General features: G+C 38.3%; 1 protein-coding gene across 1 annotated transcript; it reads left to right on the forward strand.

The window, feature by feature from the left end:
• The first annotated feature begins 675 nt into the window (after window positions 1-675).
• Window positions 676-13,866, forward strand: LOC111323736 (glutamate receptor 2). Its single transcript, XM_088754762.1, has 15 exons — window positions 676-788; window positions 1,365-1,496; window positions 1,583-1,807; window positions 2,346-2,551; window positions 3,341-3,388; window positions 3,666-3,785; window positions 4,310-4,441; window positions 6,064-6,168; window positions 6,442-6,561; window positions 7,624-7,818; window positions 8,121-8,481; window positions 8,737-9,099; window positions 9,403-9,573; window positions 10,509-10,634; window positions 12,404-13,866. Exons 1-14 carry the CDS (start codon window positions 701-703, stop codon window positions 10,628-10,630), a joined length of 2,388 nt encoding a protein of 795 aa, XP_088610888.1. The 5' UTR covers window positions 676-700; the 3' UTR covers window positions 10,631-10,634; window positions 12,404-13,866.
• Window positions 13,867-16,083: the final 2,217 nt, after the last annotated feature.

A 16,083-nucleotide genomic window follows, 5' to 3' on the forward strand; every position in this document is an offset into this window, starting at 1 on the left:
TTTTCAAACTGAAATACCGTCAGTAGCACAAAGAGTTGTCAAGATAAACAGGAATTTCATGCACTTCGTAAGTCATGTTATTGTATCAGTTTGGTGCTCCTTAATAAATGTGAGTATGCCATCATTTGAAGCCGTGCAGGGAAATTACACACAAAACTAGAACTCACCAATTGCGAATGACGAAGAAAAGTTGTGCCGCCGAGAAAATTCTGTTTTCCACAACAAACTTAAATGAATTCAATTTACTTCCTTATTTAATATAAATCTCAATTCAATGCTACAGTTTTTACAGCATTTCACCATATAAAAAAATAAAAAAAAAAAAAAAAAACATTTACAGCAAGCCAAACAGTGATGATAACACAGAGATAACACAGCCATAACACAGAGATCAAATAAACTCAAGTCTAGAGAGCATTGGTAGATTGTTTTGCAAAAAATTAGTGCTAGGCATTGTGCTCCGTTTAATGTTTTCTTAGCTGATAAATTATCATGCCTTTCATAATGTATGAGAAATTAAATACACTATTATATATATGCTAATTCCTAAAAAGAAAGTTTGAATAACAAAAGGAAAAGAAACACCTGGACCAATCATAGATCAAATTAACTATTCCTGTGAAATATTTCAAATGTAAAATAACAACGGCAAACATAATATGCATAAGTACAACAATTTCTTCTTATTTAGGATAGCAGTATGGGAAAACAAACCCTTTTCTTTGAGCTCATTCTTATCGTGCTCCTACTACAGAAGATCGATGCGACAAATAGAGTTTTAACCTGTGGTAAGTTTTCTAGGATTAACGAATTCTGCCAAGAGATTATAAACAGCTGTTTATAATATCTTGATTAGGCCGATAGGGGGAGATGAACTAAGTTTTCGAGCAAAAAATGAAACCACCATTTACGGTGAGAACCACCACTCAATTGAATGTTCCTCTTGGTAAAGCTCTAAAAATTAACATTCCTATCGTCTTTAGGACTGTAGATAACGATGAACATTTCTCAGCTTCCTTAGTTTGTTAAGGCCTTAACCAGAAGGCCATGGATATTTTCTACAAGATGGTGCGTATTTCGAATGTTTGTCCTGAATGTTTCTTGTCGGAAAAAACATCGATGTAATCTCGGAAAAAGTTAGTCTCAACGTCGTATGTAGGTGCTGGTGGATCAGAAAAAGTTGTGATTTTCCTCAAAATATATATTCCTCCCAATAACTTTTTGTAACGATAGGATCCGTTAGTCAGTCTGTATGTCACGTTTTAACTGTGATTGTCAATTAAACTTTTCTAGTGACTACTATAACGTATATAAAGTAACCGCACAGATGCTCGTTTAATTTTCCCCTTACCTATTCCATACAGGATTTATCAATCGTCCTACAGCTGAGTTTGACGCGGTAAACTCAGTCTTTAATCATGTCTCTAGCTCGGGAAATATTTCAGTGGTATTAAAAGAATTCGAAATTTCTGAAGCTGTGAACTTATTTAGTCAAGGTAAGAAGACTATGTCTCTTGAAATGTTAATTCAGTCGACAGTTACTCTGTTGTTCAATATTATTTTGCCAAACATTAATTTTTAGCTTCAACCATCATTGCGCTTATCGAGGGAAGTGCAGCGACGACTTCTGCTTGTGCACTCTCGACAATGACAGGCATTCCTCTCATCCGTCTCCATGGTAACAACAGACCTGCAGATCGATGTGACAAAGCAATCGTGATGTCAGCAGGGTATAAAGACTATGCCCATGCCACAATTGACATACTGAACACCTTCGGGTGGAAAAATATTGTGGTGGTTTATGAAGGTAATTCAGAGGGTTCTAATGGGATTAAGTAATAGCCGTGAAACGGCCAAAGCAACTAGCCGTTTGGCGTAAAAAAATGACAAATTTTAACCGCAGGTAAAAAAGAAAAAAAGGTAACCTTAACAAGAACACTTGTGAAAATGATGGAAAGATAACAATCGTTAGCTGTAAAATAGCCATACTTTTAATCATTAGCTGGAAAAGCCATCACTCATTGAGACCCTCAATCAATGGTCAGTTTAATGGCTCTTATATGTTTTTGCACGGGGGTTCAATTACTCCTTTCCTTTGCTTTGTAAATTAAAGAAAAGTGTTTGTTATCGGAAAATTCAAATGTCATCAAGCTTCTCGGCCCCTAATTTAAACGAAAATTCTATGAAATTAATTTGGATAACGACTGATTCGTTTCACTTTTAATCTTGTGAAGCTTTGTGAGCTGTTCGACTGAAAATTTACTGAAAATTTGATGATACATCATATAACCTGTTAGGTGTGACATTTAAATGTATATTACCCTTCTCTGTATGATGTTGTTTAGAAAGTCGAGTCCACGAGGCTGGCTATTTCTACGCCGTATCGCAAAAATCACAACTAACCGTTGATTTAGTTCAGTTTTCCGAACACGGAGAAATTGAGGAACCAAGAGAATCAGGAGACAGAGCGATGGAACAAGTACAGAAATTTGATGCTCAAGTTATTGTTCTTTACATGGAAAACAAAATCATTGAGCTGATGCTGCAAAAGGTAATAATCAAATATCTGATACAATGAATATATGAAGTTCATATATTTTGAACTGCGGTTGTAGATACGTATGATGCACGATCCCCGCAGTAGAGAGCGCTATTTATGCAATAGCAAAAATCTGACCTGAAAAAAAAAACAAAAAAACAAAAAATCAGGCCTGTACGGGATTCGAACCACTGACCTCTGCGATACTGGTGCAGCGCTCTACCAATTGAGCTAACAAGCCAACTGGGAGCAGGCCGTTAAGTCGGCCGTTAAGTCGGCCGTTAAGTCGGCCGTTAAGTCGGCCGTTAAGTCGGCCGTTAAGTCGGCCGTTAAGTCGGCCGTTAAGTCGACCGTTAAGTCGACCGTTAAGTCGGCCGTTAAGTCGGCCGTTAAGTCGGCCGTTAAGTCGGCCGTTAAGTCGGCCGTTAAGTCGGCCGTTAAGTCGGCCGTTAAGTCGGCCGTTAAGTCGGCCGTTAAGTCGGCCGTTAAGTCGGCCGTTAAGTCGGCCGTTAAGTCGGCCGTTAAGTCGGCCTGCTGCCAGTTGGCTTGTTAGCTCAATTGGTTGAGCGCTGCACTAGTGTCGCAGAGGTCAGTGGTTCGAATCCCGTTCATGCCTGATTTCTTTTTTTGTTTTTTTCAGGTCTGATTTTCGCAATTGCATAAATAGCGCTCTCTACTGCGAGGATCGTGCATCATACAAATCAAATATCTGTTAGAAATTTGCCTTGTTAAAGTATTTTGTTTTACCAGTACCATTAAAAACGTAGTCTAACACGGAATCTGCCATTCTCCTCATGGCAGAAGCCTGGTCAACACAAAAAGAAATATATTTGGATTATTCAAGGACAGGTATGATAATCAAACTTGTTTTAGAAACATTTGAAATTATGCAAAATACACCTTACAAATGCTGGAGTACTGTCGGGGGGAGTCAGCCTTGACAATGGGGGTAACCGCTTCTAACCCAGAGATGGTAATCATATTCTGACCCTTTTTAGTCTGATATCACTTTAAACTTTAGACGTTAACCGAGGAGAATCTTTCACAACGTTTAGATAAAACTTACTATGATGAAATCAGCTTACATCAGTTAACTGTTTTTGTGCTTTACTGTTACCCACTACAGATCCCCTTAAATTTCACCTGGTACCAAAATGTGGTGGTGGCCTTAAAGCTACTTCAGACCTCGGTCGCTGATGAACTAAAACATGTAATTGGATATCGCTACAACAATTTCATCAACAAGGCAAGTCTACTACATCTCCGGCAGCAGTTTTTCTACTAAGCCGTACAAAATTAATGGAAACGATCGATATCGTCGTATATCGTGCTTTGTCCCTCCGAGATGTTGCCCTATATCGATGAAGTGATGAAGTATTCAATTCAGAGGTGTAAAGTTGTTGTTCTGAAACACTTATGACGCTGTGGATTTCCATTTTGCTTGTATAGTGTTGTGTTCTCCAAAGACATTTTGAAGCTTTAAAACTCCGCATTATGTTTGATTGTTATAGGACCATCATGTATGACTTAAAAGAGCACGAGCTCCTAAGATACAGAGAAAAAGTAACAAAAACAACTTGAAAGTATACGTAAAGTAATCTTTAAATCAGTGTGGAAGACCATGTATCTCTTGAATGAGAATTACATGTACTGTAGATTTAATTGTCTCTTTTGAATTTTCATTACAACGCGCAAGGCATTTCTCCTTTTTTTTTTTGGACACTAGGCTAAGTAAAGTAATTGACAACCTAGTCCTTGCCTTTCCCACAGGAACTAGTTGCTGTTAGTTACGACGCAGTCCAAGTTATCCAAAAAGCGGGAAACTCAGAACCTTGTTTGTCTGTTAATGGGTCCGTAGTTGGCCCAGAAGATCTGAACGCAATGTTAAGATGCATACGAAAGGTAAAACAAATTTTCACTTTTAAATAGCTCGGTTTTGTTCTGTTTCGTTTCGTAACTTTACTTTCGTTTTGTTTGTCTGTTTTTTGTCTTGATATTAAAGGGTAAAATTTGAAGTAGAATCGCATCATTGAATACTATCTCGCATTATGATTGGTTAACGAAGCGAGGTATAAAGTGTGGAATTGCGGGTGGAAAACGAGGCTAAGTGAAATTGTTTCGCATCTACGCAAGCATAACAACTATCGTCAAATCGTTACAAAGTTTTGCTTCTGAATCAATTTAAAATGTTTTCAAAACCATTGTCACCTTTTGAAGAACCAGAAACAAAAAAGCGTTTCTCAAACTGAACCTGAGGTTCTTCCTTCTTTTGAACTGAACTATAAATTCTTGGAGAGGCCTGAAAAAGCTCTTTTGCACGCGACAACGCGAACGCGAGAAAATTCTGTGAATACGGCTCAGAAAAAAAAAATCTCCGAGCTAACAGGTCACGCCAACCCGGTTCAATATCCACTTACAGCCATAATCTTTTAGAAAAACAACGAAAGATGTCAAGCAAGTTGGCTGGGTTTTCAGTCGTACTGCTACGAATGTCACAGCTGCCAACGCCAGCGGCGGTCCACGCACTGAAGCTTTTGCGAGAAACTAATTTCAACAGCCTTGCACTTCCATCAGTAGTCGGCAATAACACAACAACAATTAATAACGGTAGTGATTGTCTAACAGCAAGAGTTCTAGGTGGACTGTTCACCAATGCATAGTTCAACAACTCTCCAGTGAACAAATCCATCAACTTCAATTTTAGTTGAATGCTCATCCCAACGGTTCAGCCTGTAGTGAACTTCTGCAAATAAAAAGATTAAAGTTTTTGGACTTTTCATGAAACACTTCTTTGCTTTTAAAGGAATAAAGTATCGATCAATACATGTATTTACACTTCAAGGCACTTACCTTATATTAATCGCGATGTTATTGCATTTGAAATCAGTGCTTTCGCTTGCACACTTCATTCCTCTCAGTTTGCCACCAAAGAGGTAAAAGGTGATTATTATTTTTCTTCTCGAACAAATTATTTGGAATTTTGAAAAAATATGTCAACGATAAACGGCTTGTAAATTCAGTGAAATACCACTATTACCCTTAAATAGTGTGAAGCTTGTTTAAAAAGTTCGAAAATGAATGTAAAATCAAGCACCAGGTACAAATAAAATTGTCGAAGGTCTAACCATGTACGACTAACCTTGCTTTCTATTCGCTAACATAATGAAACTTCTGACAGTTGGCTTTGAAATGGCTTTCTATAGCGCGCGCGCTCGGGATAAAAACAAACAATGATATTGCCGATTTGATTTCTTGTCTTCCTATTTTCATTCAGTTATGCGATTCAAGGAAAATTCATTACCTGACTCGTGAACTCCGCGTTAAATTGAACTTGAAAACCGATATCGTACGAATCGCGAAGCGATTAGTGCGATATCGGTTTTCGCGCGGTTTTAACGCGGAATTCACGAGTCAGGTAATGAATTTTCCTATAATATTCCGAAAACGAGTGCGTTCGAATTCCAGTTCTTATTTGTAAAATCATAGTTAGTAGAGGGGAATATTAACTATAGTAAAATGTACAGGTCATTCTTCATGGAGCGACAGGACTTCTCCAATTTAATGAGAATGGTGAAAGGATAGGAGTTCAACTGGAAATTTTAAATCTTCGTAACAATTCCTTTAATAAGGTAGGTGTCATAGGCTACCAATACGTTTTCTGAGATATATTTCTGAAGTTATCTAGAAAAATAAAGAACCCCTCTTGGTCTCATGAACCGAGGGCTGTACGTTTTAGTGCCATCTTGATGGAGTATTCCTTTACACTGAATCGCTGCTCTGATTTTTTTTTTTTTTCAAATAACTACAAGATTTACACAGTCTTTCCCGAAAAAATAAACCAGTTTTTGGACTTAACCTCGTTAGCATCATTCTTGACCTTTGCTTCCATATCTCATTTTTAGATAGGTACGTGGAATTCGACCAAAGGTGCAGTGATAACTGGAAATATCCAAAGTAACATAGAGAACCCGTTAACAAAAGCAACGCTGGAGGGAAAAAAGCTTCGAGTTGTCGTTGTTTTGGTAATGAGCTTCAACTGAGATGTCTTATTTATTGTTACTTATCTATTCGATCTAATTTTCTGAACGCAAATAGAGTCTAGGCTATAAGGAGATGGAAGGAAACTGCCTTTTGCGTACGATCCACTGTAATGTGATGCTGATTCATTTTCAAGAGGGGCCATTTAATTTTATAACATAGCTTGCAAATTCGTGCAATCAAATTCAGTAGCGCGAGCGTACTTCAATTTTCCATTGTGCACGCTGGTGACGTCAACAAACAGATACCTCGCGAAAAAATTTTTTTTCTCGCGAGTGAGTTCAGCATTTTTTATTAAAAAAAGGGAAAAACTTCCGCAAAAAAAGTTAAACTAGACATGGCAACAGGCGAACAAGGCGATGAAGATCTGCCTACTTTTTCTTTGGGAATGGATTTTTTAATTCCCGAGAAAGAACCCAGAGAAAGGGAAAACAAAACAATCAACGGTTTCATCTCGTTTCGGAACTCTAACTTCATTTCCACGCATGAATACACCTATCAGTTTTTGACCAATCTGATACAAGATCATTGAAGCATGACGAAATGCTTTTCCGAAACAAAATAAAGTACGCATTGGAGCGTAGGAGAGGGAATTTCTGCCTTTTATACATAAACTACAGCGTTGAAAATGTTATAAAACAATTGGTTCATACATCAGCTGTGCGTTCATCGAGATATGAAGCACTTGGGAAGTTTGGAGAGCACTCAAGAAGCTCTTACGCATCTTTCGTGCTCTCCAAACTTCCCGCGTGCTTCATATCTCGATGAACGCACGCTGACGCATGAAACGTATGAACCAATTGTTAATTCAAGCCTGGTCAAAAACGGGAAAGGACATAAGAGCAGGAAATGAACCCTGTAAAACAAAAGTAAATAAAGCACGTAAAATTCTTGATGAACCTGATCTGAAGTGTAGCTGTTTCGATAATTTATTTGGAAAAATCTCCTTTGATCATTTCTGAGGGGAAATATTTGGCTTCATGTCAGAATTTGAAATACCAACTTTGAATTGCGCAGTGGTTAATCTGATACTATTATACTTCCAGGATTCTCCCTTCGTAATGAAAAGGACAAAGGAAGATGGCGGACTTTTCTACGAAGGGTACTGTATTGATCTTCTAAATGAGCTTGCAAGAAAACTGAGATTTACCTACGAGGTTTACACTTCCCCTGACGGGAAGTATGGAGCTAAAAATGAGAACGGAACTTGGAATGGAGTTATTAAGGAGGTGTTAAATGAGGTACCCTATGGAAATTCAGAGAATATCTTTTTTGTTAGCGGCTCAAATTATGAGAAAGCAAACGTATTAAAAATTACTGTGTTATAACAGTGCCATCCATGATACATTGCCACCGTTTCGTGACTAATGTTCGTGCAAGAATAGCTAACTATAATCTCAGTCTGTGAGGCTGAAAAAGACAGTATCAGTTGTGCCACTGAGGAGAATGTAAGGATGCTCTCTGAGTGGAGGTCTGCGTGAGATGGAAAGAAAAAATCTTCTAATTCTTTTCTTTTTTTCAATTGCAACTATTTTTCCTAAAGCAAGCGGATCTGGCGATTTCCGCACTCACTATTACTGAAAGGCGAGAGGAAGTTGTGGACTTCAGCGTCCCCTTCATGCCCTACACCTCAGGTATACTATTGAGGAAAGCATCGTCCAAAGAAAAAATTGACCTTTTCCAGTTTTTGGCTCCGTTTGATAATCAAGTCTGGTTCGCGACCTTGGCCTCCTTGGTAATCATTTCCATTGCCGTGTTTGTAATAAACTTCTACAGTCCTTATGGATATAAAGATAATAATGGCCGAGGGACATCAAAGGAGTTCAGTTTCTTCAACAGTGTATGGTTTTCTTTGGCTTGTATGCTGCAACAGGGGGGAGATAATACACCAAGAAGTCTATCAGGTGAAGTAGATACTATTAAAGATAACCAATAAAGGAGTTTATTTTGCAGAATTCTCGTCATAATAAAAATGGATTGCTGGTATTTAACGACAATTTTCCATAAGTCATTCGTATGTTTCCGTGAAATGTGCAGTTCTATGACAGTAGTTCGGGTGGAGCAGTTTGTTTTAAATTTCATTTCACCAGCCATTGGACAGATAGTATTCCTTGAACCAAAACACTAAACTTAATGATTTTTCTCCTAATTATCTTCAGGTCGGATACTCGTTGGTTGTTATTGGTTCTGCATATTAATCTGGATCTCGACATATACTGCTAATCTGGCAGCTTTTTTCACTATAAAAAACGTCGAGAGTCCAATAAACAACTTTGAAGACCTCGTGAAATCGTCTTATTCGGTAGCATTACTTGATTCATCTAGTAACTCAGAGTACTTCAAGCTCAGTGGCTACGAAACACACAAAAAGATCTGGCGGAAAGTAGAATCGGAAGGTACTCTTGCTGAAAGTGTAACACAGGGTGTTCAGTGGGTGAGAGAAAAAGAAGAGTTCGCGCTCATAACTGACGGGCCTCTTCTCAAAGAAATTGCTGGAAAGCCACCCTGTGATTTAACAGTAGGTAAATACTGTAACACTTGATTTTTATTATTCAAAATATTTAAGCTTTGGTAGCAAGAATCTCAAGACTCTCGTTTTTAAATGTGCTCGAAGAATTCATTTTGTTATTCTACTGAGTGAGTCGATAATAAATCATATATCAATGATCAGTAGACAAAAGGACCTCAGAGGATCTTAGACCAAGCAGTCTTCTACGTATATCGATAGTATACCTTTCTGACTGACCCACCGGAATACCCCAGATTTGAGGTTTTCATTTGAACACTTAATCTACGGCGTAACAGCAATTCATTTTATTTTTCAGTGCCAGTTTCAGGCATGTCTAAAGGACTTGCTCTGGCCTTCCAAGCCAACGATCTCCATACAAATGAATTCACACTTGCTATTTTGCGTTTGCACGAAAACTCTTTCCTTGGTGACTTGGAACGGAAATGGTGGAAAAGCAGAAACGACTGTCCAGTAGAAGAAGAAACATGTATGTTGCATACTTTTTGTAATGAAATACCCCTGCTCTTTGGGTGTAAAAGCTAAGGGGCCCTTCAGTGCAAATTATGTGTTAGGGCTGTTCTGGCTCTAAAATATAACAACGAATAATAGTAACAGTACTAAAAAACACGATCATGGTACTTCTATCAAATAACAAATTTACGCTATTGACCTAACGTGAGGTCAAGATGGCCGGTTAGTTACATCTGAGGCTAATTAATATCTAGCCATCTTGACCTCACGCTAGGTCAAAAAACAATTTATCAAATAAAAAAATATTTTAGAATCAAGAATGACTTGTTTATTTCGAGAACCGGGAACAAAACCCAACTGTGTTTGCGACACAATAAACCTAAGAGAGCCATTAAATCTTCTCTTTGTTTTGACTGTCTTCCTCCGCTTTTCGCGACTTCGTCGCCGACATTTTCCAAAGGTTACCAACTTTGGAGCTCGCTCCGCACTTTTTATCTTGTTGGGGATCAAATTAAAGCGAGCAGTCCCTAGCGGGCAAGGTGGGCCCAATTTGCCCTCTGGGGTAGCCAATCAGAATACAGGATTTGCTTCATTTTGCCTGCGGGCGCTGCCATCTATGTAATAATTCCAGTTCATGGAAGTTTAGTTTTTACATGAATTCTGTGCATTCGAAAGCATTATCACGGAAATATTAGACGGTACGAGATTACAAATTTCAAAATACTTGTCTTGCAAAATTTAGTTCTTTATCAATTGTTTTAACCATATTGCGAGATCAAGCCTTTAACTTTTTTTGCAATCAGGTAAACGTGATAATATTGGCATCGCTAAATGGAATGGAATCAGATTGAAATCTATCGGTATGGGCCACTTGCAAATACCTAAAGTACAGAAATATTTACAAAAATCATTATTACTGTGAAGATCCTGTCTTATTTTTTCCATTTTCAGCGTTGTCTCGAAGGCAAATTGGTCTTATGAGTCTGCTGGGTGTCTACGCGGTGTTGTGTGCTGGGATGGTATCAGCTTTTCTGACCCTACTTGCTGAAATCTACTGGAAAAGAAGAGCCTAATATGGTAATACGAAGTCTTTAGTGAAGTAATTAGAATCGCATAATTGAATGAAATCTTGCATTCGCATTGGTTAACGATGTGATGTATTTAGCGTGGGATTTCCACTTGAAAACGAGGCAATGTGACATTGTTTCGCATCTCCCGTTTCGCGTACAGGGTAAAATAATCAATATTATTACCGTTTCCTTTTCCTTGTTTTTATTCACTTATGCGATTCAAGGAAAATTCATTACCTGACTCGTGAATTCTGCTTTTTATTACATCCATTTTGAAATCACAGGTGGTCCATGTAATCTGATTGGCTCTAATTGGTGTGATATATTCACCAAAAAAAAGTTTTTGCTCTAAATCACCAGTTTTTGCTCTAAATCGCATCATTTTACGCTTGACTGAGTTTTTGACACATGACGTCAAAAGTCTTTCTGTTTTGCATACAAAAATTAATAAGATGTAAAAGTGTTTCCGCTTCTGCTTTGTATTTAAAAACTGGCTCAGTACTGCATCAGTAAAATATTTGAATTGGCCAAGTCCTGTATTTGGGTGATTTCAAAATGGATGTAATAAAGTGGTAATTAAACCTCATGTCGTGCAAATTTTGGTCTAAAATCATACTTGTGATACCAAACCGAATTCGCGCTGCGGGCTCGTTCGATTTTGAAATCACGCGTATGATTTCAGCCCAAATTGCGCTCCACTCAGTTCAATTACCATTATAAATTGCACTTGAAAACCGACATCGCACTCATCACCTCGCGATTCGTGTGGTATCGGTTTTCGTATGTAATTTTACGCGGAATTCCCTCGTCGAGCAATGAATTTTTCTTTAAAATGTAGCTACTATAACTATGAATTCAAAGTCCGAAATTATTTAGGTCTACGCTAAAGCGATGAGTTTCGAACCGTTTTGTTTAACTTCCTAAGGTGGCCGTGCTTAGTATGTCTAACTGCCGCTCGGTTAGCTCACTTTGTAGAGCGCCGGACTGCCATGCCAGAGGTAGAGGGTTCAAGCCCCAGACCGGAACAACACTCAGAGTCTTAAAATAACTGAATATGCTGCCTTTGCTATGATATCTGCAAATAGTTAGACATTCAGTCTTCTCGGATAAGGACGACAAGCCGTAGGCCCGTTTCCTGCATCTTCCTTGCGCTGGTTAGCAGGGGACGTTAAAGAAACCACGCATTTATCGAAAAGAGTAGGGAACGTAGCTTCCGGTGTTGTGGTCTGGCCTGTTTACAGGGAATTGGAGGCACCTGTTAGATTTGCCTTTATTCATTATAAACTGCTACAAGCGGTCTGATAAAGTCCCTCACACATTGTTGTAGGAATGGTCAACTAATCTATGTATTATGTGTGCATGTATGAATGCTTTGGACCCACTCAAAGGTTTTTGCTTTGGTTTACGCGGTCAGAGGTAAATTCATTTGAACGGCAACGTCGTTCATTTGTGATATTGTGGTAAAATTGCTCGGGTTAGTGTTCTAACAACATATGTTTACTCTCCCAAGGTCAGTCAGCTAGCATGCCCATCCATGCTTACCAATAGCGAATTATAGGCATGTACCTTATGGCTTACTGTAGTAGAAGAACGTACGTAGGCACGGTTCAGAAGTTAGTAGATAGAACGGCAGAATAAAGCGATACAAGTCAGTAAATAAAATATCCATTGCTTTCACGTGTAAAACCTATAAAAGAGAAAACTGGTGTTTTTTAATAATATAAAACCAAACAAGATCCTCAGACAGCTCATATTATCCTTTCGTAAATTCTACAGGACACGACTTCGTTCATTGAAAACTCAAAGCCGACGATCTACGTAATTAATTCATCCTCTAAATGTTCTTTCAACTAGGAATATTATTTTAGTGTAAAACAGATATTGAAGTTTGTTTACCTCGATTGCTGTTGCTCCTTTAATTTTCAATTTAAGTTTTGTCATAAATATTCGAGAAAGCAAGAAGTGGAGCATAAAGAAAGGAAATACTCGACTTTACATCAGGATGAATAGTTTTGGCCGATTCTCAGAACCCTATCTTTCTAACCAAATTGTTCATGAATAGAATTTCGTCCCGTTTGAGATGCGTTCTTTGCCTACAATAGAGTTATTCAGATCTAGTTGTTTGGATCTTTTATTGTGCCTTAAAGGAACAGTCATTATCTATTGAGGGGGAAGAATACTTTGGGGGAACACGTGGTTTTTAGGGAGAACGGAGGATTAGTCGTCACCAACAGAGTGTAAAGGGAAGATTATGGAAAATTGACTGCCAATTAAACGCTTAGAAGAGAGGCATCAGTAAATTATTGCAGAGCCTTGTGGAGGGATCTGATAAATTTTTATCGTGATGAAACCAAAATCCTCCGAATAAATTTTGACCGGTCCCTAAGCACGTAAAGTCATAGATCATCTATGTGGGTTGACGTTTCCTCGAGCTTAGAAGACTAGTGTCTACCACTTGTTTGAAAAACTCTTAAAGGATACATAAATGAAAAATTAAAAGGTTTCAAGTTAATTAAAAAGCCAGTTATTCTATTTCAGTAACTGAAGATTAACTTTTTTGGTGTATGCGTTAAATTTTCTCCCCAGGCGCGTTGACTTGTCGACATCGATATATGATATAACTCTGTACTGTATTAGTTGACATACTACCTAATATACTACTGAATATTCTATGGTATTGCAAGTTTTACCTATCTGAAACGGTTTTGAAAGTGCTGTATAACTGATTAATCCGGTTTCTTCGCCGAAAGGGAAAATCAGTTTTCCTAAACTCCCACATTGGGCTGCCATTCTAAAAGCCAATCTCAAAACCTCTGTAGAAACATTAAAAGCTCTTTGCAGACTAAAAATGAATACAGGTAGTATAACCTCGCTCCTCAAATGTAGCTGGATGAGTCTTTGTACTCGTTAGACTAGAGATACTTAAACGAGGGATCTGCTTAATGTTGGCTAATGTGAAATTTAGATTTGCAAACTTTTTAGAGAAATATACTTCTGCTCCAGGCTCACCTGATTGAGATACCCAAACGTCAAATCTCTGGGAGGGAACCACACAACAGTGAAATACCTGCAGGAGCATATGTTCCACTAGATAATCATTTAATCGTAATTAATTGTTAAGATTAACACATGCACTGTTTATGTTTACTGTTAAGCGCGCGCTCTGTTGAAATTCATTTATTACACGACTCAGGCAGTCAGATGGTCAATAACTAAAATAAACCAATCAAAATGCTCTATTGCCGTTCCAATATTCTCTAAGTATTGTACCGGGCATTGTCCCGAATGGTCCCGAATGATACCGCACTTGTGTCCCTTTAAACCTGAAATTAAGATGGCGGACGAGGACGAAATCCTTCGAAAATTTCGTTGTAAAACTCCAGAACGGATGACTGACTTTGAGAAACCCTGTTTCAGCCTCGGATTAGAAATTTCAAAAGCACGACGTATAATGGTGAACCAGCTCTAGCGGTGGAAACACCGAGTACGAGCGAGATAAGTAACCAAGATGGTAACCGTATAGGCGAAAGCGAAGGCAACAGTGACAGTCAAGAACTCGAAGATTCATTGCCAGAAATTTGGGTCAAAATGCCGGACGCGCTTGCGTATTGAGAAGTTAATGGCGGCGAAATCGTGTAAGGAAATGTATGGGATTTCCACAAAAATCCAAAATACCACAAATACGAGTAAGATTATTCCTTAGCTCCGACTCCAAACATGTTCAGTTGAAATAAGGCGTACTTCTAACATAAAAAGGAATCAAAAGCTGTTTGTCTACTTACTTCCAGCAATGTCAGCAACGTTCGATATTCGCGGCTAGCCACTACCTCTAGTCTGTTTCAAATATATCGTAATCCATGGCAAAGGATCGCCGAATTGAGGAGCAACCCTCCAGGGGGTCAACTAGCTCCGAGTCGCATTAAATAAAGGGAAGTTCGAAGTAAGCAAATCGTCCATAAAAGGAGACATTTCTTGACAATGAGATACTTCCAAAAGAGCTTGAAAATTGCTATTTTTGCTCTGTGGAGCCTGTGATCTGAGACCTTCCTTGAGGACGCACCAGAAGGGAAAGCGTTAAAAGAAAAACCCTCTGCGAAACCTTCAAACTGCCGCCATTTTTGTTTTTCTAATTCAGCAATGTTTGACGGGAAATAAACTCGGTCCACACCCCCTCATGCTAAAGTAGAGCCTTGAATAAAAATTTCCTCACGCGAAAATTAAGAAGCAGATCAGAGAGATCTGTATTAGTAGGCTCGTTGAACTGTGTTTTCAACAAGGAGAAAAAGCCCTTTTCAAGTAAGATTTGCCTAGATCTTTCCATTATTTAATGCAAGTGGTTTAAGCTACAATTTCCAAAATAGAGAGATTTAGCAAGAGGACGGGAACGTCATTTCAGAACGGGAGAGCTCGCGAAATAGTCTGGACACGACATCATTCGACTTCGGTGTTAGCGTTGCCGTTCTCCCCAACAAGTTCAGGACGTCATTTCGCTGGTTTTCCCGTCGCGATCAGAATTTCTGGGATTTCCGTCAATTGTGCTCTTGTAAATCGATCCAAACGAGATAATACTATTTGGAAGTATTTCAAAACTCATGTTCAGGATAATTGGGTCCTTTCTTTGTTTTAATCGGTGCATTTTTGAAAACTTCCCGCTGCAATATGCTGGATTCCCGAAAGGAAATTGGAACACAACCGTTGGCAAGCGATCCAAGATTTCAGGACTGTTTGCTTTTGAATGTGCAACGCTTTAGACAATAAAAGGGCTTTTATTTAATACATTTCTTTAAGCCTATGTGAAAACTCTAAGAATGGGATGCTGTTGAATTTTATCGTAAATCGATTCATCAATAACCATGCTGCAAGTTGAAGTTTGGAGCAGTCAATCAAATAAACTATCACGAAGCTTACATGCCGTAATTTTTTTTTTATTTATTTATCTGTTGTCGTTGTCGTTTTTACCGATCATGAATGAATGCTTTCTGGATTGAAGTCAGAGACTAAAAATTTAAGAATTTTCTAAGGTTTGCACTTTTTTATGTCTTAAACTTTTTTAATCAGCGCCGATGAAAACAAGAAAGTCGTGCTCACCGTAAATGACAATCAATTTTATTTCGACACGACTTTCTAAATCAAGTAATTTAATTCAGTCTTGAACAACTTCGTCGAAAAAGGAAGAAACAAAACAAAACAAACAAAAAACCGAAACCAAGTCTTATCCTAAGCCTAACCGTTTCATGGGTGACTTGCATTAATTTTTTCAGCGCTAAACAAGAACTCATCATAAACAACTTTGTCGGTTGGGTCTACATGGTTTCGCTATAACCCCGTTCAAAATGCTTTGCACCTCTTAGTATTCAATGTTCAAAAGAGATGTACCGTCATGAATGAAGAGAAATATTCAGTAAACAAGGGGAATAACGATGATGATATCCAAATTATACTTTGTAAAATTGCGA

Source organism: Stylophora pistillata, chromosome 3, assembly GCF_964205215.1.
Source record: "Stylophora pistillata chromosome 3, jaStyPist1.2, whole genome shotgun sequence".
Taxonomy (NCBI): domain Eukaryota; kingdom Metazoa; phylum Cnidaria; class Anthozoa; order Scleractinia; family Pocilloporidae; genus Stylophora; species Stylophora pistillata.

Excerpts from the sequence above, each read along its gene's own strand:
- LOC111323736 (XM_088754762.1), top strand. The coding sequence starts at position 701 with ATGGGAAAACAAACCCTTTTCTTTGAGCTCATTCTTATCGTGCTCCTA. Across the intron at positions 6,169-6,441 it reads GTAACAATTCCTTTAATAAG|ATAGGTACGTGGAATTCGAC; the intron begins GTAGGTGTCATA and ends TCTCATTTTTAG. Across the intron at positions 9,574-10,508 it reads TCCAGTAGAAGAAGAAACAT|CGTTGTCTCGAAGGCAAATT; the intron begins GTATGTTGCATA and ends TTCCATTTTCAG.